Genomic DNA, 25,192 nt, shown 5'->3' with positions numbered 1-25,192 from the left:
GACCCTAATGGGGCTTCCCTGGTGGCTCAGAAGGTAAAGTGTCTTCTGCCCGCAATGCAGGAGACCTGGGTTCGATCCCTGGGTCGGAAAGATCCCCTGGAGAAGGAAATGGCAATCCACTCCAGTACTCTTGCCTGGAAAATTCCATGGATGGAGGAGCCTGGTAGGCTACAGTCCATGGGGTCGCAAAGAGTTGACACAACTGAGCAACTTCACTTTCTGTCTTTTCTTTCTTTCTAATGGGTAGGGTAGTACGGAGACAAGGCTGTAGGGAGGAGAGAGGATGCTAGTAAGTTCCTGGATAAGAGAGGTGGTACCCCCAGATGTGGGACTAGTAGAAGACGGCAGCCAGGCAGAAGGGTGGAAGTTAATAAATACCAGCTTCAAAGGGCAAAGCAGAAGAAAGCCCTTATGCAGATCAAGCTCTTCAGCAGAGGTTTGGATAACTAATCAGAAAAGTGTTAAGAAATGATAAATGATCAGGGTGGGGCAAAGAGAGGTGAGGCAGAGAAGGTAGGTAGGCAGGCAGGCAGAGGAGATAAGTGAGGGAGCACAGAAGCATTAGAAAGTTGGGCAAAGCTCTGGTTTGTCTGGGCAGAGTTAAAACATTTCAGGGAGGCAAACAAACTAGGGTGAGAGTAGCCAAACTGATGAGCACTCACTATGAGAAACAGAGGTTAGAGAGCATAGGAAAGCAGAGAGCTGGCTGAACCTGTCTGAAAAGGAGAGAAGGAAAGAGAGGCAGCTGATGGGGAAGGTGGTAACGCTCGTCTTCGTCTCTTCTTAGCTGGAGAGGCAAGAAGGAAGAGTGGCTAAAGCCTGCTTCCCCTTATCTGGTAGTTGAATCAGAGAGATGCAAACTGGAGTAGAATTCCTGGGAAAGGTCATGCCCCAATCCCAAGCTATCGTCACAACCGCAGGTCCATAATGTGTATCCCTACCAGCCTCTGCATGCTGCTACAAGTACGTTTCTCTTGATTCTCAGTGGTGGTATTCCATTTAAGAATTCTGAATTTCTATTCCTTTGAGAACGCTCTTTAGATTAGCAGCAACATTCATGGACATGCTACCCTCTCCCGTGTATCCATTCTTTCAGAATCTCAGGTAGGGCTAACTTTTATTATTGAAGTGTAGCTCAGGGTTCCCGAATGCCAACAGCAGGGGATATTTAACAACCTGCTTCGTCTGCACCTGCCACCATGCCTAGCCCAGACTCCCAGTGCAATACCCTAACTGTAAGTAAGAATGCTCTTTTCTGTACACAGAGAGTCTCAGGTTAAAAGAAAGCAATCTAGAGAAGGTTAGATGAGAAGTTCTTTCTGAAGGGTCAGTGAGAGGGTCACAGATATGTCTGCAGGGACCAGGTGATGGGGCCCCTAGAAGGAGCATTAGAAATTCTGGTATCTTTTTGCCAGGCATGCAAGTCACATAAGTAATTCTTGTTTGGGTGCAGAGGAGATAAGAGTGGGAGGAGGGTGGTGGTGCTGGGTGAGCAGTCACTTTCCCAGCACATTCTCCAGAAGTGGCACTTTTATCAGAAGTGATTCTGACAATGATGAAAAGACAAAAGGGAAGGCAGGGTGGGAACACGGCTCGCGCGGTCAGAAGGGAGCACCTTTGGGAGTTACACTCCCCCATCAACAGGAAGCACAGCCCCAGCGCTGATAGCACTGCCTCTATTCCTCTGGCCAGGACAAGGTCCACGGGACCTTTTCAAGGGCCTTTCCTCCCTCTCTCCACAGTGACCTACCTCGCTAGTTTAAGGCCGAGCTTTCCTTCCCTCCCTGTCGTGCTGTGTCCTGTGCTCCAGATTAGAGATGCCGGGTTCCATTCACTCAAACCTCTCTCGGGAAGTGCTTAGTCACTGATCTGGCCACGTGGCATCCGCTTTCCCGTTGTGGGTCTGGTATGTTAACTAAGAAAGTTATTTTCCAGTCTAGTTAGAAACAACAGGAACTTGAATCGACTTGCTAGACTGGCGCTGCTGGAGGAGTTAGGGCCACGTGCCAAAGGAAAGAGTGGATGGCCAATCACCAGGGAGCAAATTCTCAATCTGAAGCCTGAGACTAAACCCTCCCGCTGGCAAGGGAGTTCTGTGTTAGGACTTTGCTGCCAGATCACTCTGGGAGATGTCCTGTGACTTCACAGTGGCTCTGCATGCAGTTTGGAGCTCAGGAAAACTGTGAACCACCATTTCTTTAGGGATAAAAATCCAGAGGAAAGTCTTAGAGATAGGAAACAGAATCCTAAAGAGACAGTAAAGATGAGAGGAGACCAAAAAGCGCCAGAAGAGGGAAAGGTAAGGGACAGAAAACCAAATCTCAGGACAGTAGGTGCTGGGACAGCAGGTCTGAGGGCTGGCTCTGGGCCCTCGTGGCTGCTACTAGCCCTGCCTCCCCTTTTCACCCAGACCCCAACCCAGCTCCTACCTGGTAGGTACCTGTCGTGGCTGTGGCTGTACTCTGTGGTGCTAAGTGACAAGTGAGTCTGTGTAAAGGGCTGGTTGCCAAACAGATTGTCACTGCGAAGGTTGTGGCAGAGCTTCTCCAGGAAGCGGAGGACGTAGGTGATGCTGTTGACTGCTGGCAGGTTGAGCGTGTGCTGCTCTCGGTCAAACACGGCTGTGGAGTTAAGTAAACAGGGCCCAGCACGTCAGCTCGTAGCACAGCGCAGAGCTAAACAGGAGGAGTCCGGCCCACTGCTTGCCTCAGGCTTAACTGGTTACACAGAGGTGAATGGTGCCCAGGTTTCCCTCCTCCCCTCCTCTCCCTCCCCTGAGGGTTTGATTTTTGCCTCCAACTCCAAAGGGTTTGCAATAATGGGAGTGGCCAGGCTAGGTCTGTTGCACCTGGGGCTTTGGAATGATTCTGCTCAGGCTGTGAAACAACTGTGAACATAATTCTATCTGCTCCATCAGTTGGCTGGGCTTCCCAAGAAAATCTGCTCATTTCCTTAAGAACTGCTTAAGAACAGAGGAGCTGGGCAGCAGAGGAGAACACAGCTATTGCCAGCAATGGCTGAGGTGTACAATCTCATCTGGATAAGGGCAACTCGAATTTTGGCAACATTCATGTCTTTTTTTTTTTTTTTCCTAAATCCCTATTTATTTCTATTCAAAACATATCATATAATCTCTGGGCTTCCCTGGTGGCTCAGATTGTAAAGAATCTGCCTGCAGTGCAGGAGATCAGTGTTCGATCCCTGGGTCCTGAAGATTCTGGAGAAGGGAATCCCTAACAAGCAAAAGGCCTCTGCATCCGTCTTTGAGGGCAGCAAGGGAATGTGGAGATAGGTCACTCTCAGGAACAAATCTAGGGGACAAAGAAAGAACCCTGGAGAAGGTGTGGGTGGCAGTCACTAAGGGAAGGTGGTAAAGATGGCTGGGTCCCTGCAGACTGCAGCATGGAAGCAAATGAGAAGCCAGGCAGAGGCCTTAGCCTCACAAGGAAAGAAAGGCTTGATTTCCCATGCAGTTTTCAGCCATTTCTAGCAATTCTTTCCCTGCCTGTCCCCATCCTCTGGGCAGGCAATTAATTACTCTGTGTCCGGGCTCCCACACCACCCTGCATGCATTTCTCATATATTATAACACCTCCCACAGTTAGCTATGAGCCAGTCCTTTTCCGTCAGGGCACAGCCTGAGCGTGTCATCGTCTTTTCTTCCCTTCCTCTGGCCAGTGTCTGTCAATAACCTCTCACATAGAGTCAGGGCTCAATGAATGTCTGCTAAAAGAACTCATTTGTGGTATTTATGGGGTCTTCCATGTCAGCTGGGTTTCCTGAGGCTGGATATTGATTAGTTAGAGGGCAGGGGAAGGAGATTATGGAGTACTACATAATGAAGATCGAAAGGCTCAAGGTCAAGTCTTCATAGGTTTGGTGGGTAAAGACAGGGGTTTTGGACTCAGGAAAACTGAAACAGAACCAGGACACAGCAGAAGTGACTATTCTTAGTGAAAACAAACAACCAAAGCAAAAAAAAAAAACACATTGTGCAACTGACTCAAACTCCCAATGCAGGAAAGAGAAGACTGATTCTTCCCACTCTGCCCCAGGATATTCAACTTCTCTGTATCGGGGCTGGCTGAGGACTAGGGGTCTAAAGAACGAGAGAAGACTTCTGTGGTTCCCTGAAGCCAGCTGGGAGGCTGGAGCAGTCTGGAGAAACTCTCCTGTTGCCCCAATAGAGCCCCCTCTGGATTTGTTTCTTTTGAAGCATTTTTAAAGCAACATACTTGCATATTTTCTGTATGCTAGAGGCTAGGTAGGTAGACAGGAGGGAGTCTCTTTAGAGACTGGAGTTAAGCAGAGTCTGCAGTAGGGTATTCTACTTGACAGCGATATGCAGAAGACCTCGAGGACTCTGGGAGTTGAAATGAGGACTCTGAAGAATGGAAAACTTCATTCCAGAGCCTACTGGTGTGAAGTAAAATCCAGGGGGCCTTGCTAGAAATCAACTAGTTGCAAAGGCCTGCCTCTCTGGCTAGAAGCCATACCAGACCAAAGTGCTTACCTGAGATAACTGCACCACCGTGGCCCTGCTTGAGGAAGCTGAAGACGGTTTTCTGGTGATAAGCACAGTCGATGCAAGCCTGCACAGCCTGCTGCAACACCATGGAGGCTCGGGCTGGCCCAAAATGGTCAGGGAGCTGCTGGACCTTCTTCTTATCTAAGTGGGGGCCTGTGCTGCCATTCTTGTTCAAGTAAATACAAACTGCAGGAGACAAAGAATCAAAGCAGTTTAAAGAGTTTCAGAGTGCAGAAGTCGGAGAACAGAGCTCTCTTCGTCTTTCCTACCCTGGGCTCTGGCCTCTACAGGATTCCCAGCTGCTAGGCTGGTGAAACACTGTGGGAGGGAGTACAGGGTGACTATGCCCAGCTGCTGCCAGCCCAAATGCATGACCACAGGCTCTGGGAACGCAGCCTGCTGGGAGAAGAGCCCAGACCAGCAAAGGCACAGAACTTGCACTTTGTCTTCTTTACACTGAAAAGAAAATCTAAGCAATTTTCCAGATGGCTGTACTTTCATTTTCAGTTCTTGGCTGCTTTACGTATTCTTGGTATCTCTCACATGCTCTGTGTACCAAGCTGTGGGGCTATGGCAATATTAGCATGAGTGTGCTTGTGTGTGCCTGGCCTGGGACCTAGAGTGGTTAAACCACCAGTTACTTCCCTTGCTTTCCATTCTAGGCTTTAGAGTTCCTTTGTCATCTTCTACATTAAGACTTAGGCTCAAAGATAGTACTGGAAATAGAAAAAAATTGGAATAAAGAAAAACATGCAAAGGGCCTGAAGGGCCCATCTGTATATTTGTTTCAGTCGTTTCTTCTGTCAAGATAGCTGGGCACTCTCCCAACTGCAACCCCCCCACCTGGCACTGTGCTGCAAGGGGAGAATCAGGGTGAGCACGGAAGAAAGAGACAGAGCTCCCCAGAGCTGCTTCTCTTGGTCTGTCGAGAAGACTCATGTGCCTGACCAGCTACAGCATTCTTTCTGCTGATCTGATTTCTAGGCTTCCACTTGAGTAGGGGGTACTCTGCTTCTTCACACTGTCCTGGCTCACTAACTGAATGGCAGGAGGGCAAAAAGTCTCTTTTGTTGTTAAAGGCAAAAAGATAAAAGCAGTAGCTGTGTGGGCTGTGGATGGACTGGTGTCCTCTCTGGGCCTCAGGTCTGCCGCCCACATCACAGAGGGGCTGAGCCAGACATTCTCTGAGGACTCTTTCGCCTTCATCATTCTAAGGGGAAGCAAGATGGAGAGAAGAAAATGGAGAGAAGCAGGATGTGGAAAGTGACAGATGAAAAAGAAAGACAGGGAAAAAAAAAAGAAAAAGGGTAAACAAGAGGAATTGAAATATACATTTAACTCTTTTCTCTCTTAAAACCACAAAAATGAGCCAGATAACAAGAAAGGAGACAACTTAAAACTCTGGAAGCTGGAAAGCAGAGTGGCTTTCCTAAACAGCAGACCTAAGAAAGCTGAATCTTTAACCAAGAGTGGGGAATGATGAGAGCCAAGCTGTTCCATCTGATAAGTCACAAAAGGCCCAAGAATGGGTAGGGGTTCTTGTGGGTGGGTATGACGGAGATTTAATAGAATAAGTATTGGCTCATGTCTGTTAAGAAATGATTAGTATTCCATGTCAAAATATGACTCTTTCACTGAACGCAAGACTGATAAAAATGCAGGAACTCAAAGAGATAAGAGTAATAAAAATAAGTGAAAATGTATGTCTGTAGAAAGACACTTATTAGAATGTTCAAACCAGGTTAGTCAAAATAGCCTCAAACTACAACCAACCCAAATGTCTATCAACAAGAGAACAGATACACAAATTGTGTATGAACATTTATTTGTTGGAATACACTTGGCAGTAAAAAAAAAACAAAAAACAAACAAAAAAAAACCATTGATAGAATGCTTCTCAAAAACATTATTTTGAGTAAAAGAAACAATACAAAATAGTACACACAGTCTGATTCCATTTATATATTAAGTTCAGTTCAGTTCAGTTGCTCAGTCATAGACCGTCTGACTCTTGGTGACCCCATGAACCACAGTACGCCAGGCCTCCCTGTCCATCACCACCTCCCGGAGTTTACCCAAACTCATGTCCGTTGAGTTGGTGATGCCATCTAACCATCTCATCCTTTGTTGTCCCCTTCTCCTCCTGCCTTCAATCTTTCCCAAAATCAGGGTCTTTTCAAATGAGTTAGCTTTTCGCACCAGGTGGCCAAAATGTTGGAGTTTCAGCTTCCACATCAGTCCTTCCAATGAATACCCAGGACTGATTTCCTTTAGGATGGACTGGTTGGATCTCCTTGCAGTCCAAGGGACTCTCAAGAGTATTTTCCAACACCACAGTTCAAAAGCATCAATTCTTTGGCGCTCAGCTTTCTTTATAGTCCAACTCTCACATCCATACATGACTACTGGAAAAACCACAGCCTTGACTAGACGGACATTTGTTGGCAAAGTAATGTTTCTGCTTTTTAATATGCTGTCTAGGTTGGTCATAACTTTCCTTCCAAGGAGTAAATGTCTTTTAATTTCATGGCTGCAATCACCATCTGCAGTGATTTTGGAGCCCCCCAAAATAAAGTCAGCCACTGTTTCCCCATCTATGTGCCATGAAGTGATGGGACTGGATGCCATGATCTTAGTTTTCTGAATGTTGAGCTTTAAGCCAACTTTTTCACTCTCCTCTTTCACTTTCATCAAGAGGCTCTTTAGTTCTTCTTCATTTTCTGCCATGAGGGTGGTGTCATCTGCATATTAAGTTCAGAAACAAGAGAATCTAGACTATAGTGACAGAAGTCGGAATAAAGGTGAGAGTGAAGACTGACTTTAAGGAGGCATGAGGTAACTTCCAGGGGGTGGTAGAAATGACTCTTAGCTTGATTGGGGCTGTGGCTACATAGGTATTAACATTAATTAAAACTCAAATGATATATAAAGATATGTACATTTCACTGTATGTAAATTTTACTGGCAGTTTCCACTTATTTCTTCTTGGGACATTCACTCTTGGAACCTGACCACCACGTGTGAGCAGGCAAAGTCTGTGGTGGGTTCATGTGAAGAGAAACCAACAGCCAGAGACAGCCTGTCAGCCCTTTGGTGGAAGTGGATCCTCCAGTCCTGGTCAAGCCACCACAGCTGACACTGCAGGGAAGAGAGACCAGCCGCTGCCACTCAGCACTGCCCACGTTGTTGTTGTAAGCCATGAAGTTTTGTAGTGGTTTGTTACGTAGGAGAAGACTGCTGGAGCAAACTGTGGTACCAGAAACAGGGCGCTGCAGTAACAAAAGCCCAACACACACGACCCTGGCTTTGGGACTGGGAAGCAGAAAGCAGCATAAAAGACCACAGAAAGATTATGAGTAAAGTTGAGAGGGCCTTGAATAGAAGCCTGTAAAAGGTTGGGGTCCAAACGATTCTGTTCATTTTGTATCATCTCTGGCTCTCTTAGCCTGAGATAGTAATGCTTCCACCAGAATGAAACTTGGGTGGTTTTCTATGAATACTACTGAGATTTATTTCTTTAGTCAAAAGCCACAGTCACAAATCTTTTGAAGACAAGCCTTTCTCTACTTTGGTCTTCCTCATAGCTGCTGTTAGACAATGCCCTGAAGATTTTTAAAAATCCTATTGTTTAAGGAAGAGAATCTGTGAGACTTGCCCTTGAGATTTTCAGAGGGCCTTTTGATCTCAAAGAGTCTGTGAAACAGAGTCTTAAGTCATTCTGACATCTTAACCAAAGATTTTTATTGTCCCATTCTGGTTTTGACCCTTTCTTAATTTAGGATTATTTGCCTTCTGGAGAGACTGGAAATGAGAAACATTTCCATATTGTGAGTCCTGGACTTTAAAATGTTTAATTTTTTTTTAAGCTCATCTCTCTCATCTTACATTTTATCACAGGCAGTGAGAAGCCAGGTGGCACTTCATGACTTTGTCTGGAAATCTAGTATTTCACTGAGTTCATCAGGAAAACTTCCTAGTTCCATGTTCATGCGGGTGAAAGTGTTATCACACTTTCCTTCACTACCTAGCAGGTATCCCCCGTCCTCCATCTTTCATTGAGACTTTCCTCTTTCCTTTAAGCCCACACTGACAGCCTCTTCAAGATCTTTTCAGTTTCAATTCTCAAGTTTCTAAGAGAATCATTCTGGCAGTAGTATTGCCAGCTTGGACTGAGATGGTACAAAACAAAAGAATTCTTTGGATCCACAACCTTTTACAATCAGGAAGAAGACTGAGAAGGCAATCTCGGCTTTCTTATGGAAAAGGAAGGATGACTCAGAGGACAAAACCAAAAAGCCATGGAAACAACTTCCAGAAAGCATTGGATCTAATCAAGGAATTGGCAACATATGCCCACCTGGATTTCAGGATTTCTACATACCAGTGACTGCGTGTGCCTCCAGTTTTTTTGCCCTTTCAACAAATGTATCTATAAGTTATTATGCCTATCCCACCACTGTATGCAGGTTATATGGGGAGCATACAACACATTTCTTTAGGTCACAGGTCTTCAGTTTGAGAAGAAACTGCACCAGAGAGATCCCATTTGCCTGGCTCTGATTTCGATGATGAGATCCTAGATCTGAAGTTTGATGTTGTAAAGGGATGAGACCTTTAATGGGGAACATTGCAAAGGGAAGAATACATTTTCCAAGTGGGAAAAATAACTTATGTCCAGAGAGTGGACTGAGGTGGTTTTAAAATATGGTCCAAAATTCTTTGACCCTCCTCCCATCAAGATATGGGGTCTACTCCCATTCTCTTGAATCTGGGCTTTGACTGCTTGATCAATAGAATATGGTAGAAATGAAACGCTGTTAATTTTGGGGCTCAAGCCTTAAGAAAATGATAGCTTCCACTTCCTGTCTCTTGGGGACACTTGCTCTTTGAACTCAGTCACCCTGGTATGGGGAAGCCCAAGCTACCTGCTGGAGACATCTGTGGAGAGGAGAATCCACAGCCAGCACCAATTTTGTTAGCTGCATGAATGAATCATCTTGGAAATGGATCCTGCAGCCCCAGCTGAGCCACCTAAACTGATACCAAATGGAAGAGAGACAAGCTTTCTCTGCTTTAATTTTAATATGGCTGAATATACTGATATTATCTTTTCTAGCTACCGAAAGGTTATGTACTTTTTCTCTCTTTTTTAAAAAAATATGTATTTATTTGTTTGGGTTTTTTTAATATAAATTTATTTATTTTAATTGGAAGTTGATTCCTTTACAATATTGTATTGGTTTTGCCATACATCAACATGAATCTGCCACAGGTATACACATGTTCCCCATCCCGAACCCCCGTCCTTCCTCCCTCCCCGTACCATCCCTCTGGGTCGTCCCAGTGCTTGGATGTGCTGGGTCTTAGTTGCATCACTGAGGATATGTCCTTGGGGTACACAGACTCTCTAGTTGTGGCACATGGGCTCCGGAGTATGCGGGCTCAGTAGTTGTAGTGCCAGGCTTAGCTGCTCTGTGGCCTGTGGGATCTTAGTTCCCCAGCCAGGGATAAACCCGTGTCCCCTGCATTGCAAGGCAGATTCTTAACCACTGGACCACCAGGGAAGTTTAAATACTTTCTGTTTTATAATTTATGCTTATTGTCTTATTTTAAAAATATTTCCCAATCTTAAGGTCATAAAGATATTTTTTCACACTGTCATGCTTTGGTTTGGGGTTTCCCTGGTGGCTCAGATGGCAAAGAATCCACCCGCAATGCAGGAGACCTGGGTTCGATCCCTGGGTTGCTAAGATCCCCTGGAGGAGGGCATGGCAACCCACTCTAGCATTCATGCCTGGAGAATCCCCAAGGACAGAGGATCCTGGTGGACTACAGTCCATGGGGTTGCAAAGAGTCGGACATGACTGAGCGACTAAGCACAGCACATGCTTTGGTTTTCTACTGCATCCATGAAATTGGAATTTGAGGCTGTAAAAAAAAATTCGGAGAAGGGTCCAGCATGTAAGGAGCGTGGAATTAGCCACTTCATCTTGACAGTAAGTAAAAAGCTGAACAAACTGAAAAATCCTTTTAAAATCCATCAGAAACGTGAGGTCACAGGGCAAACTGCTGCCCCCCATCAAGTCTGAAGAGACAGACTGATGAATACAGAGAATCACAATTTACTAAAAAGAAACCTGAACAGAAACTAGTGCAGAGGTAGGAAAATCTAAACTACAATCGATGAATTGCTGGAAGCTCAGTGTGAACAAGTCTCAGAGTGAAAAATTTCAGGGGGATCCACTCATGGGGTAGCGGGGGGCATCCCACACTTTTGTGAGTTTTACCTCCAGAAGCTCAACCAGGTTCTCACAGTGAATATCGGAGAAAAATCCCCTCATGCTTCCAGCAGGGGGTAGGGAGGAAAAGGAGCCATTTAAAGGTATGCCAGAGCATTCTGTCCTTTTTAACAAGGTCTACCCTCAGGAGAATTATTTTACCAGAGTTTAACCTGCTGGGGTTTGATCAGAGACTAACATACCAGGGGGAAGGGAAATACCCAAGTCTAGCCCCCTCCAGCCATCTTGTCCCATCTAAGGGGAGATGAGGGGGACTGAGAAGCACTGGTGAAGTTCACAGTCTAAGAGCACAGCCTCACCGAAAGACTGAGACCTAATCACAAGACTATAGAATATCTCTCCTTCCTCATACCTTACCTCTATATTACCAAAGGCCTATTTACAACAATTCCTTTTACCCAGTACATTATACCTGGCTATCAGGAAGAAGTTACAATGCAAAAAATCCAGTTTGAAGAGACAGACCAAGTATCAAAAGTAGACTCAGGCATGGCAGGGATATTGGAATTATTAGATAAAAATTTTAAAACAACTACAATTATTACACTAAGAGTTCTAATAAATAAAGCAGAGAGCATGCAAAACAGATGAGCAATATATGCAGAAGATGGAAATTCTAAGAAAAATAAAAAAGCAATGCTAGAGATAAAAAACACTGAAATAGAAATGAAAAATGCTTTTGATGGGCTTATTAGGAGACTGGACACAGTAAAGAATTGCTGAACTTTAGGACATCTCAACAGAAACTTCTAAAATGGAAAAACAAAGAAAAAAGAAGACTGAAAAAAGAACCCACCCAGAACAGACTGAGTATCCAAGAACTGTGGGACATACAAAAAAGGAGGAACATACACATAATGGGAAGATCAGAAGGAGAAGAGAGAAAGGAACAGAGGGAATATTTGAAGGCCAAATTACAGTCAGACACCAAAGCACAGATCCAGGAAGGACAGAGAACACCAAACAGCATACATGACCAAAAATACTACGTCTAGGCATATTACATTCAAAATGAAGAAAAACAAAGATATAACATCTTGAAAGATTTCAGAGGAAAAAACCATCTTATCTATAGAGGAGAATCCCCAAGAATCTCCATTCTTACATCTTTAGAAGCCGTGTGAGCAAGAAGAGAATGGAGTGAGATATTTAAAGGGTTGAGAGAAAATACCTATCAACTTAGAATTCTGTACCTTGAAAAGTTAAAGTGAAGGAGAAAAAAACCCTTTCTCGGACAAAAACCAAAGGAGTTTGCTGCCTATAGACCTGCCTTGTAAGAAATGTTAATGGAACTCTCTAGATAGAAGGAAAATAACATAGGTCAGAAACTTGGATCTACACAAAGAAAAGAAGAGCAGGAGAAGGAATAGGTGAAGGCAAAATAAGAACTTAATTTTCTCATTCTTAATTGATCTAACAGATGGAGGCTTGGTTGCTCAGTCATGTCCAATTCTTTGTGACCCCATAGACTGTAGCCTGCCAGGCCCCTTGGTCCATAGGGATTCTCCAGGCAAGAATACTGGAGTGGGTTGCCACTTGGATCTTCCCAACCCAGGGATCGAATCCAAGTCTCCTGCATCTCGGGCAGATTCTTTACCGCCTGAGCCATCAGGGAAGCCCAAGAATACTGGAATGAGTAGCCTATCCCTTCTCCAGGGGAACTTCCCAACCCAGGAATGGAACAGGGGTCTCCTGTATTGCAGGTAGATTCTTTACCAGCTGAGCTATGCAGGAAGCTCGATATAACAGATAAAATATTTGTTCAAAATAAAAATAGCAACAATATATTAGATTATATATGTTTGCATGTATATGTATATATACATGCTTATGTGTACTTATCCCTAAGTGAAGTGAATGACAGTGATCATACAAAGGATGGAAAGGAGGAATTAGGATTTTTATATCTGTGAAGTGGTATAGTGTTATTTGAAAGTAGACTTAGATTACTTATGTATATCACAAACTTGAGGGTAATCATTTTAAAAAGTAAAAAAGAAGTAAAAATGATATGCTAAGAAAGGAGAAAGAATGGAATCATACAAAATGCTCAATTAAAAGCCATGAAAGGCAGAAAAATAGTGTAAGACAAAAATAGGACAAAGTACAAGGGCAAAAAAATAAAAAACTGTAATAAATATGGTAGATATGTATCCAATTATATCAATAAACATTTTAGATGTCAATGATCTAAAGATCAAATTGCCAACATCCGCTGGATCATAGAAAAAGCAAGAAAGTTCCAGAAAAACATCTATTTCTGCTTTATTGACTATGCCAAAGCCTTTGACTGTGTGGATCATAACAAACTGTAGAAAATTCTGAAAGAGATGGGAATACCAGAGCACCTGACCTGCCTCTTGAGAAACCTGTATGCAGGTCAGGAAGCAACAGTTAGAATTGGACATGGAACAACAGACTGGTTCCAAATAGGAAAAGGAGTACGTCAAGGCTGTATACTGTCACCCTGCTTATTTAGCTTATATGCAGAATACATCATGAGAAACGCTGGGCTGGAAGAAGCACAAGCTGGAATCAAGATTGCCGGGAGAAATATCAATAATCTCAGATTTGCAGATGACACCACCCTTATGGCAGAAAGTGAAGAGGAACTAAAAAGCCTCTTGATGAAAGTGAAAGAGGAGAGTGAAAAAGTTGACTTAAAGCTCAACATTCAGAAAACGAAAATCATGGCATCTGGTCCCTTCATTTCATGGCAGATAGATGGGGAAACAGTGGAAACAGTGTCAGACCTTTTTTTGGGCTCCAAAATCACTGCAGATGGTGACTGCAGCCATGAAATTAAAAGACGCTTACTCCTTGAAAGGAAAGTTATGACCAATCTAGATAGCATATTCAAAAGCAGAGATGTTACTTTGCCAACAAAGGTCTGTCTAGTCAAGGCTATGGTTTTTCCAGTGGTCATGTATGGATGTGAGAGTTGGACTGTGAAGAAAGCTGAGCGCCGAAGAATTGATGCTTTTGAAGTGTGGTGTTGGAGAAGACTCTTGAGAGTCCCTTGGACTGCAAGGAGATCCAACCAGTCCATTCTGAAGGAGATCAGCCCTGGGTGTTCTTTGGAAGGACTGATGCTAAAGCTGAAACTCCAATACTTTGGCCACCTCATGCGAAGAGTTGACTCACTGGAAAAGACTCTGATGCTGGGAGGGATTGGGGGCAGGAGGAGAAGGGGACAACAGAGGATGAGATGGCTGGATGGCATCACTGACTTGATGGACGTGAGTTTGAGTGAGCTCTGGGAGTTGGTGATGGACAGGGAGGCCTGGTGTGCTGCAATTCATGGGGTTGCAAAGAGTCAGACACAACTGAGCAACTGAACTGAACTGATCTAAGTACATCAGTTAAAAGAAAGAGATTCTCAAAGTGGATCAAGAAATGAGACCCAACTTCATGTTGTTTAAAAAAAACCAACTTTAAATATAAAGACACATATAGGTTAAAGATAAAGGGATGGAGAAAAATATGCCATGCTAACAGTAATCAAAGGAAAGTGGGAGTAGCTTTATTAATCTCAGACAGAGCAGATTTCAGAGCAAGGAAAGTTTTCAGATAAAAAGGGGCATTACATGATATCAAAGGTCAAACAGCCAAGAAGACATATCGATTCTTACTGTGTATGCCTCTAACAACAAAATATGGGAGGCAAAAATTGACACAGGAGAAATAGATGAATTTTTCCTCCTTGCAGGAGAAATTGATGAATCCATTATTATGGATGGAGATCTTGATATGTCCTCTATCAGAAATGAACATATTCAGCAGGCAGGAGGACATAGTTGAACTCCAAAGCACCATCAGTCAACTGGATATAATTGATATTAGAGGCTACTTCACCCAACAACAGAGAACACATATTCTTCTCAAGGTCACATCAAACATTCACCAACACATAAAAAGCACTATACAGTCCATGGAATTCTCCAGGCCAGAATACTGGAGTGGGTAGCTATTCCCTTCTCCAGGGGATCTTTCCAACCCAGGAATCAAACCCAGGTCTTCCACACGGCAGGCAGATTCTTTACCAGCTGAGCCACAAGGGAAGCCCAAGAATACTGGAGTGGGTAACCTATCCTCCAATGGATCTTCCTGACTCAGGAATCGAACTGGGGTCTTCTGCATTGCAGGGGGATTCTTTACCAGCTAAGCTACCAGGGAAGCCCAAAACATACCTTAACAAATTTAAAAGAATAGAAATCATACAGTATGTATGCCCTTAGATGACAATGGAATTAAACAAAAAATCAGAAACAGAAAGATAAGTGAAAAATCGCTAAATACTTGGTGCTTAAAGAACATATTTCTAAGTATCACATGGGTCAAATTAGAAATCTCAAGAGACATTTAAAGATATTTTCAACTAAATGAACATGAAAACATAACTTATCAAAATCTGTGGGATACAGCCAAAGCAGTGAATAGAGGGAAATTTACAGCACTGAGTGCATACATTATAAAAGAAGAAAGACCTAAAGTCAATAATCTAAGCTTCCACTTCACGAAATTTTAAAAAGAAAACTAAATCCAAATAAGCAGAAGAAAAGAAACAGTATAAATTAGAGCACAAATCAATGAATGAAAACTAGAAGTCAACAGAGAAAAATCAATGAAACAAAAGGTTGAAAGTGAAAGTGTTAGTTGCTTAGTTGTGTCTACCTCTGTGACCCCATGGACTGTAGCCTGTCAGGCTTCTCTGTCCATAGAATTCTCCAGGCAAGAATACTGGAGTGGGTAGCCATTCCCTTCTCCAGGGGATTTTCTAGGCCCAGTGATTGAACACAGGTCTCCTGCACTGCAGGCAGATTCTTAAGTGTCAGATCCAGCAGGGAAGCCCCAAACCAAAGGTTGGTTCCTTGAAAAGATCAATAAAACCAATAAGCCTTTAGATATGCTAATAATAAAAGAGAGATGACACAAATTACTAATATCAGATATTGAAAGAGATGGATCACTACAGATCCATGGTCATTAAAAGGTACTATGACTAATTCTATGCTGACAAATTTGATATCAAGATGAAATGGACCAATTTGGTGAAAGACACATTCTACCAAAACTCACACAAAAAGAAAAAGACATTCTGAATAGGCCTATATTTATTGAAACTGAATCAATAATTAATAACCTTCCAAAATAGAAAGCACTTGGCTCAGATGGGATTTACTGGTGAATTCTACCAAACATTAAAAAAAACCACATTCTACCAATTCTCTATAATCTCTTTCAGAAACAGAAGCAGAGAGAGTACCTCTTAGCTCATTTATGAGGACAGCATTACTGCTATCTCAAAATGAGACAACAACTTCACAAGAAAATTACAGACCAATATCTCTCATGAACAGAGGCAAAAATCCTCAACAAAAATATAAGCAAACTGAATTCAACAACATGCAAAATGAATTATACACTAAAATCAAATGGAGTTTATTGCATGTATGTATTTCCAAACTCTTCATTTGAAAATCAATGTAATCCATCACATCAAGAAGCTAAAGAAGAAATATCACATATCAATAAATAGATGCAGAAAAAACATGTGGCAAAAAGTCCAAGACCTATTCATGATGGAAACTTTCAACAAACTAGGAAGAGAGGAGAACTTCCTCAACTTCATAAAGAATGTCAACAAAACCCCCACAGCCAACATCATACTTTTTTTTTTTTTTTTTTCCAACATCATACTTAACAGTGAAAAACTAGAAGTTTTCCCACTAAGATCAGGAACAAGGTAAGGATGTTTCCTCTTACCACAGGTTTTAACTCTGTACTCAAAGTCCTAACTAATGTAATAGGATGAGAAAAGGAAATAAAAGATATACAGTTTGGGAAGGAAGAAATAAAACTTCCTTTTGTCTGTAGATGACATGATCATCTATGGGAAGAATGCAAAAATAATTCACAGAACTAATAAGCAGTTGTAACAAGATTGCAAGGTATAAATATACAAAAGTCAATCCTTTCCTATAAAACAGTAATGAATAAGTATAATTTGAAATTAAAAACAATACCATTTACCTTGTAGCACCTTCAAAAATAAAATACCCAGGTATAAATCTAGCAAAATATGTACAATATTTATATGAGGAAAACTATAAAACTCTGATGAGTAAAATAATAATAAAAAACCTAAATAAATGGGAGAGATATCCCCATGTTCATGGATAGGAGGACTCAATATTGTTGAGATGCCCATTCTTCTCAACTTGATCTATAGACTCAAGGCAATCCCAATCCAAATCCCAGCAAGTTATTTTGTGGCTATCAACAAACTGCTTCTAAAGTTTATACAGAGAGGGAAAAACCCTGAATAGCCAACACAATACTGAAGGGGAAGGACAAAGTTGGAGGACTGATACTACCCAACTTCAAGACAGTATGGTGTTGGTGAGTTGAGTTCAGTTTAGTTGCTCAGTCATATTCGACACTTTGCCACCCCATGGACTGCAGCATGCCAGGCTTCCCTGTCCATTACCAACTCCTGGAGCTTGCTCAAACTCATGTTCATTGAGTCGGTGATGCCATCCAACCATCTCATCCTCCGTCATCCCCTTTTCCTCCTGCCTTCAATCTTTCCCAGGGTCTTTTCCAATCAGTCAGTTCTTCGCATCAGGTGGCCAAAGTATTGGAACTTCAGCTTCAGCATCAGTCCTTCTAATGAATATTCAGGACTGATTTCCTTTAGGATTGACTGGTTTGATCTCTTTGCAGTCCACAGGACACTCAAGGGTCTTCTCCAGCACCACAGTTTAAAGGCATCAAAACTTCAGCACTCAGCTTTCTTTATAGTCCAACTCTCACATCTATACATGACTACCGGAAAAACCAGAACCATAACTTTGACTAGACAGACCTTTGTCAGCAAAGTAATGTCTGTTTTTTAATATGCTGTCTAGATTGGTCAGAACTTTTCTTCCAAGGGGCAAGCGTCTTAAAAAATTTCATGGCTGCAGTCACCATCTGCAGTGATACTGGAGCCCGAGAAAACAGTCTGTCACTTGTTTCCATTGTTTCCACATTTATTTGCCATGAAGTGATGGGACCCGATGCCATGATCTTAGTTTTTTGAATGTTGAGTTTTAAGCCAGCTTTTTCACTCTCCTCTTTCACTTTCATCAAGAGGCTCTTTAGTTCCTTTTTGCTTTCTGCCATTACAGTGATGTCATAGGCATATCTGAGGTTATTGCTATTTCTCCCGGCAGTCTTGATTCCAGCTTGTGCGTCATCCAGCCCAGCATTTTCTATTATATACTCTGCATATCGGAGAAGGCAATAGCACCCCACTCCAGTACTCTTGCCTGGAAAATCCCATGGACGGAGGACCCTGGTGGGCCACAGTCCATGGGGTCGCTAAGAGTCGGGACACGACTGAGCGACTTCACTTTCACTTTTCACTTTCACGCATTGGAGAAGGAAACGGCAACCCACTCCAGTATTCTTGCCTGGAGAATCCCAGGGACGGGGGAGCCTGGTGGGCTGCCGTCTATGGGGTTGCACAGAGTCGGACACGACTGAAGCGACTTAGCAGTAGCAGCAGCAGCAACTCTGCATATAAGTTAAATAAGCAGGGTGACAATATACAGCCTTCACGGGCTCCTTTACCGACTTGGAACTAGTCTGTTGTTTCATGTCCAGTTCTAACTGTTGCCATTGTTTCATGTCCAATTCTAACTGTTGCCTCTTGACCTGCATACAGATTTCTCAGGAGGCAGGTCAGGTGGTCTGGTATTCCCATCTCTTTCAGAATTTTCCACAGTTTGTCATGATCCACACAGTCAAAGGCTTTGGCATAGTCAATAAAACAGAAAGAGATATTTTCCTGGAACTCTCTTGCTTTTTCGATGATCTAATGGATGTTGGAAATTTGAGTTCTCTGCCTTTTCTAAATCCAGTTTGAAAGTCTGGAAGTTCATGGCTCACGTATTGCTGAAGCTTGGTTTGGAGAACTATCAGTATTACTTTGCTAGCGTGTGAGATAAGCGCAATTGTGTGGTAGCTTGAGCGTTCTTTGGCACTGCCTTTCTTTGGGATTGGAATGAAAACTGATCTTTTCAGGTTCTGGGGCCACTGCTGAGCTTCCACATTTGCTGGCATATTGAGTGCAGCACTTTTGCAGCATCACCATTTGGGATTTGAAATAGCTCAGCTGGAATTCCATCATCTCCACTAGTTTTGTTCATAGTGATATCTCCTAAGGCCCACTTGACTTCGCACTCCAGGATGTCTGGCTCTAGGTGAGTGATCACACCATCATGGTTATCTGGGTCATTAAGATATTTTTTGTATAGTTCCGTGTATTCCTGCCACCTCTTCTTAATATCTTCTGCTATTGTTAGGTCCATACCATTTCTGTCCTTTATTGTGCCCATCTTTGCATGAAATGTTCCCTTGGTATCTCTAATTTTCTTGAAGAGATCTCTAGTCTTACCCATTCTATTGTTTTCCTCCATTTCTATGCATTGATCACTTAGGAAGGTTTTCTTATCTCTCCCTGCTATTCTTTGGAACTCTGCATTTGGATGGCTATTTCTTCCCTTTTCTTTTTTGCCTTTCGCTTCTCTTCTTTTCTCAGGTATTTATAAGGCTTCTTCAGACAACCATTTTGCCTTTTTGCATTTCTTTTTCTTGGGGATGGTTTTGATCACAGACTTCTGTACAATGTTATAAACCTCCATCCACAGTTCTTCAGGCACTCTATCAGATCTAATCTATTCAATCTAATAGATTGACTCTATTTGTCACTTCCACTGTATAATCATAAGGGATTTGGTTTAGTGGTCTACTGAATGGTCTGGCGGTTTTCCCTACTTTCTTCAAGTTTGAATTTGGCAAAAAGGAGTTCATGATTTGAGCCACAGTCAGCTCCCATTCTTGTTTTTGCTGACTGTATAGAGAGCTTCTCCATCTTTGGCTGCAAAGAATATAATCAATCTGATTTCAGTATTGACCATCTTGTGATGTCCACGTGTAGAGTCTTCTCTTGTGTTGCTGGAAGAGGGTGTTTGCTACAATCATTGTGTTCTGTTGGCAAAACTCGGTTAGCCTTTGCCCTGCTTCATTTTGTACTCCAAGGCCAAACTTGCCTGTTACTCCAGGTATCTCTTGACTTCCTACTTTTGCATTCCAGTCCCCTATGATGAAAAGGACATCTTTTTTTTTTTTTGGTGTTAGTTCTAGAAGGTCTTGTAGGTCATCATAGAACCATTCAACTTCAGCTTCTTCAGCATTAGTGTGTTGGGGCATAGACTTGGATTACTGTGGTATTGATTTCTGGTTTGCCTTGGAAACAAACATAGATCATCCTGTTGTTTTTGAGACTGCATTCAAGTACTCATTTCAGACTCTTTTGTTGACTATGATGGCTACTCCATTTCTTCTAAGGGATTCTTGCCCATAGTTTAGATGTAACAGTCATCTGAATTAAATTTGCCCATTCTCGTCCGTTTTAGTTCACTGATTCCTAAAATGTCGATGTTCACACTTGCCATCTCCTGTTTCACCACTTCCAATTTACCTTGATTCATGGACCTGACATTCCAGGTTCCCATGCAATAATGTTCTTCACAGCATCGGACTTTACTTCCATCACCAGTCACATCCACAACTGGGCATTGTTTTGCTTTGGCGTTGGTGAAAGAACAGACAAATCAATGAAACAGAACCCAAAAATAGTCCAACACAAATACAGTGAACTGATCTCTGACAAAGGAGCAAATGCAGTACAATGGAACAAAGATACGTTTTTTCAAGTTTGTTCAACAAACAGTACTGAGACAACTGGATAGACACACACAAAAAAGTGAACCTAGACATAGATTTTATACCCTTCACAAAAATTAACTCAAAATAGATACAGACCTAAACATAAAATTCAAACTATAAAACTGCTGGTATAGCCAGACAATGGTATGTTATTCAGCACTTGAGAAGTGAGCTATCAAGCCACGAAAAGACACAGAGGAAATTTAAATATATATCATTAAATGAAAACACCAATCTGAAAAGGCTAAGTATATTGAATGATTTAAATTTTATGACATTCTGGAAAAGGTAAAATTATAGAGACAGTAAAAAGGTCAGTGGCTGTCAGAGATGAGTGGGGAGGTAAGAATGACTAGGCAGAGGACAAAGGATTTTTAGAGCAGTTAAATTATTTTGTAAGATTCTATAATGGTGGATACTTGTCATTATATATTTGTCAAAATCCATAGAAAGTACACCACCAAGTAAGATCTCTAATGTAAACTATGGACCTTGTGGGGTGATGATGCTCATCAATGAACAAATGCACTATACTGGTGGGGGACGCTGATGATGGAGAAGGGGAAACGTGTCGGGGGTAAGGAGTATATGGGAAATATATTCTATACCTCCTGCTCAAATTTGTTGTGAATCTAAAAAAGAAAAATAATCTAGTAAAAAATCGATAAAACAAGAGTTCTTCATAGCAGATGCAAATACCAAGAGTGGGTAAGGAGAGTGTAGGCATTTTCTAAACATATGTGACCAAATTCCTAAATGTATGTAAAGTCCCTTTATGCAGAGCATTTTGCAGGACTAGTTTTCCACCAAATACCCTTTGGAAAATGCCACTAGAGAAATAATGATAATTAAAAAAAAATTGCCAGGAATAAGAAACTCAATAAAGAGTTTAGAAGATACAGTTGTGGAAAGCTTGAAGAAAGTTGAACAAAAAGACAAAGAGAATAGGAATAAGAAGAAAGAGGGTCAAGAATACAAAGGATGACTTCAGGAGGTTCAACATCTGAACATATGCCAGGAAGAGTAAGTAGATAAAAAGTGAGGGAAAATCATTGATGAATTTAATAAAGTTTCAAGAAACCAAATGATGGAATGAGCACATTATATGTTCACATGGTGTGTAAAAATACTCATATTCTAGGTGAAATTTCAGAATAATGGGGATGAAGAGAAGCTTCAAAGAGAATAAACAGGCTTCACACAAAACTGAAAATAAAAATCTAGGGAAGATTCCATGGTAAAATAAAGATTACATTGTAAAATAAAGGAGCAAACTGGGATAACATGAAAGAGAGATGAACATGCTTGAACATAAAGAAGAAAGATGTATACAGCAGTAAGAGACTGTAAGGCTGAGCTAGTAAGTACATAGCAAAATAAACACATAACAAAAAAGGTCAAGATTTAATCTAAAACAAAGTTTTGTACAACAAAGGAAAAGTAATCATAGTACTCTACATGGCTCAATTGAGACTAGCATAAAACAAGTTACAATAACACACTATTGAATTTCAATCTAATCATAATCATATCATCTTATTAAGACAGAGAAGTATGTGTGGGTGGGTAACAGGCAAAGAGATTAAGAAGAGTTAAATCCTGGGTTGCCAAAAAAAGAAAAGGAAGAGTTAAAGTGTGTTGGTACAAAAATACCTCAAGTTTAAAAAAAAGCCATTATAAGCATTCTATTTACATATATGAAAGTAAATAAAAGAATCAGCTAAATTAAAAGTGACTGCCTTCTGTGAGAAGTAAATGACAGGGGATAGAGGGGGTCTGTTCCTCTTCTTTTTATAATAATTCTTGTAGTCTATTTTTCCTTTAAACTGTTCTCATGTATATAATTCTGAAGAAAATAAAAAGTGTTGTGCAGTTAAAAAAAATGAAAGGTTGGTAATAAAGGATATAGCATGGCACACAGCTTTCAATCTATGATAGCTTTTATTGTTAACAGTTGAAGCATCTATAAAGGTAACTTGGACTAACTGTATCATTGTATAGGTGTGTAAACTGAGATCAGAAAAGGAAGTGAAAGCAAGATCACACAGAAAGAGCAAAGGTCCAGTCAGGATGGTGAAACAGTGATCAGTGAAAACTGCTATAGCCTGGCCAAGAGCAAGAAACAGGGATACAAAGTGAAGTTGCCATTTTTCTTAGCTATGAGATTCAGACCAAGGGATGGATTTCAGCATAGTGACCACCAGAAGAGATGAGTTACATCATTTTAAATGAGTAGCGAGGCACAGTCATGAGGCTTCCACTAGTATGAATCATCTAGGTTTTGTTGAAAATGCATCCAGGCACCTAACTGATATTTAGAATCATATGGAGTAAACAAGCAGGTATACAGGAATCTAGTGGGCATGTTATAGGTTAGAAAATGGAATTAATATCTTCGCTGAGGTGTTCCTCTATCTTTACTTCCTCATCCATGGAGCTAAGCTAAGCTTTGTTTATCAATCTAGTAACATTTTTGGACTAAGCAAACCCAGTAACTGGCTGAGGCTAGATGCATAAGACACATTTGGAGAAATAATGTGATAGTACCCTGATGAGAGCTGAACATAAATGTTACCAGCAGGCTCTGTTCTTTTCCAAAGGTTATTTGGAGAGGAAATGACTGGGCTTCCCTTCAAGCACTAACATTCTAGGGTGGAGACAAACTCAACTCCTAAGAAAAAGGCTACCTTAACTTCCATGAGGATCATTCATTCCAGTTCCTTAGATTTCCCTAAGAAGACGTTTTCACACATGTATCTTAATTTACACATAAAAATGAATATTGTTCTTTTTGTCAATAGTTACCCCACTGGGAGGCTGTACATCTATTCTAAAGGGGTAGCTCTTTTAGAATTACCTTCATATAGTTTATGAAATGGGAACAGATATGCACAACCCAAGTGATTACCCACTCACTATGGTTATCAGATTTTGCTTTGAATCAAACATGCACTGATTTGTCTCCAAAATAAAAAACACTTTCACAGTACCAAAAATTGCCACCGTCAAAAATTAAAAAAACCAGAGCAGTGTCATACATATTTGAGTGGTGGCAGAATAATTATAATGCTGGAAGGGTTCTGGAAAGGGTCACTAAGGAGGGAGCATCCCAAACTGGAAAGGATGGGTATAATTACAAACTGAGCCAGTGAGCTCCTGGTGCTGGCTTCATGTCCATCCCACCCCCAAGCCCTAGATCCTCAACTGTAAGTTCACAGAACATCTACCGAAGTTTCTTGGATCATTTTGACAGAATGGAGATGTCTCTGAAGTTATTTCAAACATCAAATTAAAAAATTTTAAAGATTCTGTTTAGATTTATAAATGGATAGGGGGCTAATTGGGCTACCCTGATGGCTTTGCGGGTAAAAATCCGCCAGAGATGCAGGCAGATGCAGCTTTGATCCCTGGGTTGGGAAGAGCCCCTGGAGGAGGAAATGGCAACACACTCCAGTATCTTTGTCTGAAAAATTCCATGGACAGAGGAGACTGGAGGGTTATAGTTCATGAAGTTGAAAGAGTAGGACATGACTAAGTGCGTGTGCCCCAGCAGGGGGCTAATTATTGGTACAGTATGAGAGACAGTACAGACCCTGGGGCCTGGGGCCTGTTGCAGCTAATACTGTGATCTGCTCTTACCTGTGGGGGCCTGTATGGCTGAGCTGGGTATGGTGGCAGCATCTTGGGGTACAGTGCTGGTGTCCGGTTCAGGGGTGCTGGTTGTTGGTGAGGTGGGTGGTGGGTTCAGCAAAGTCCGAGGTTTCCTCTGTCAAAATGGATGAGGAAAAGTTTGCTACCCATGATAGGTAACTTGTCTTCTCATTCCTCTATTCTTAGCACTCAATGCACCCATGAAACTGGAATACGTTTGTGGATGGGACTGTGTTCTTTCTTTTTTATTTTAATTGAAGTATAGCTGATTTACAATGTTGTATTAGTTTCTGGTATACGGTAAAGTGAGTCAGATATATATGCAAACACACATATGTATTCTTTTTCAGATTCTTTTCCATTACAGGTTATTACGATATATTGAACACAGTTCCCTGTGCTATACAGCAGGACCTTGTTGTTTATCTGTTTTATATATAGTAGTGTGCATCTGGTAATACCAACCTCCCAACCGACCTCTTCTCCCACTTTGCCCTTTGGTAGCTGTAAGTTTGTTTTCTATATCAGTGTGTTTATTTTGTAAATAAGTTCATTTGTATCCCAGATTTCATATATAAGTGATATCATATGATATATATATATATATATTCCCCCCCCCCCCCCAAATAGCCTCTTGTTCAAAGCTGCAAAAACAGTAGATGCTTAGTAAATATTCTCTCAATCTATGTATAAGATTCTGGGCTTCTGTATAGCCAGGGCTTAATTCACTATCTTTTATATGTATTCAGTATTATTATCTGAAGTCTGGATTTTTTATTAGTTAGACAGAAAAAAAGCAAAAAAGGAAAAAAAAATGCTGCGACCTAAGTCTACTTTGACATCAGTTTGTTTCTCTGTTGAAAATGGAAACATCCCTTCCCCTAATTCCACAAACTACTTTCCTCTACCTACCTCTTTGGCTTATTACCTGCCATTT

The 25,192-nt window shown here is 41.6% G+C and overlaps 1 protein-coding gene across 13 annotated transcripts in view; it reads right to left on the bottom strand.

The window, feature by feature from the left end:
- The window catches only part of SCMH1 (Scm polycomb group protein homolog 1), a 224,681-nt gene that overhangs the window by 13,013 nt on the left and 186,476 nt on the right, over positions 1-25,192 (bottom strand). For 12 of the 13 annotated variants that reach the window (XM_027537643.1, XM_027537637.1, XM_027537642.1 and 9 more), the window contains 3 exons: positions 24,244-24,370; positions 4,514-4,714; positions 2,430-2,621 (listed from right to left, as the gene is read on the bottom strand). In XM_027537643.1, the coding sequence (XP_027393444.1) occupies positions 2,430-2,621; positions 4,514-4,714; positions 24,244-24,370 (520 nt within the window). The remainder of the gene's footprint in view (positions 1-2,429; positions 2,622-4,513; positions 4,715-24,243; positions 24,371-25,192) is intronic. The other variant, XM_027537648.1, reaches the window with a different exon arrangement.

This window comes from Bos indicus x Bos taurus, chromosome 3 (assembly GCF_003369695.1).
Source record: "Bos indicus x Bos taurus breed Angus x Brahman F1 hybrid chromosome 3, Bos_hybrid_MaternalHap_v2.0, whole genome shotgun sequence".
NCBI lineage: Eukaryota > Metazoa > Chordata > Mammalia > Artiodactyla > Bovidae > Bos > Bos indicus x Bos taurus.
The sequence above is the reverse complement of the archived record's forward strand: the minus strand, read 5'-3'. Positions and strand labels throughout refer to the sequence as shown.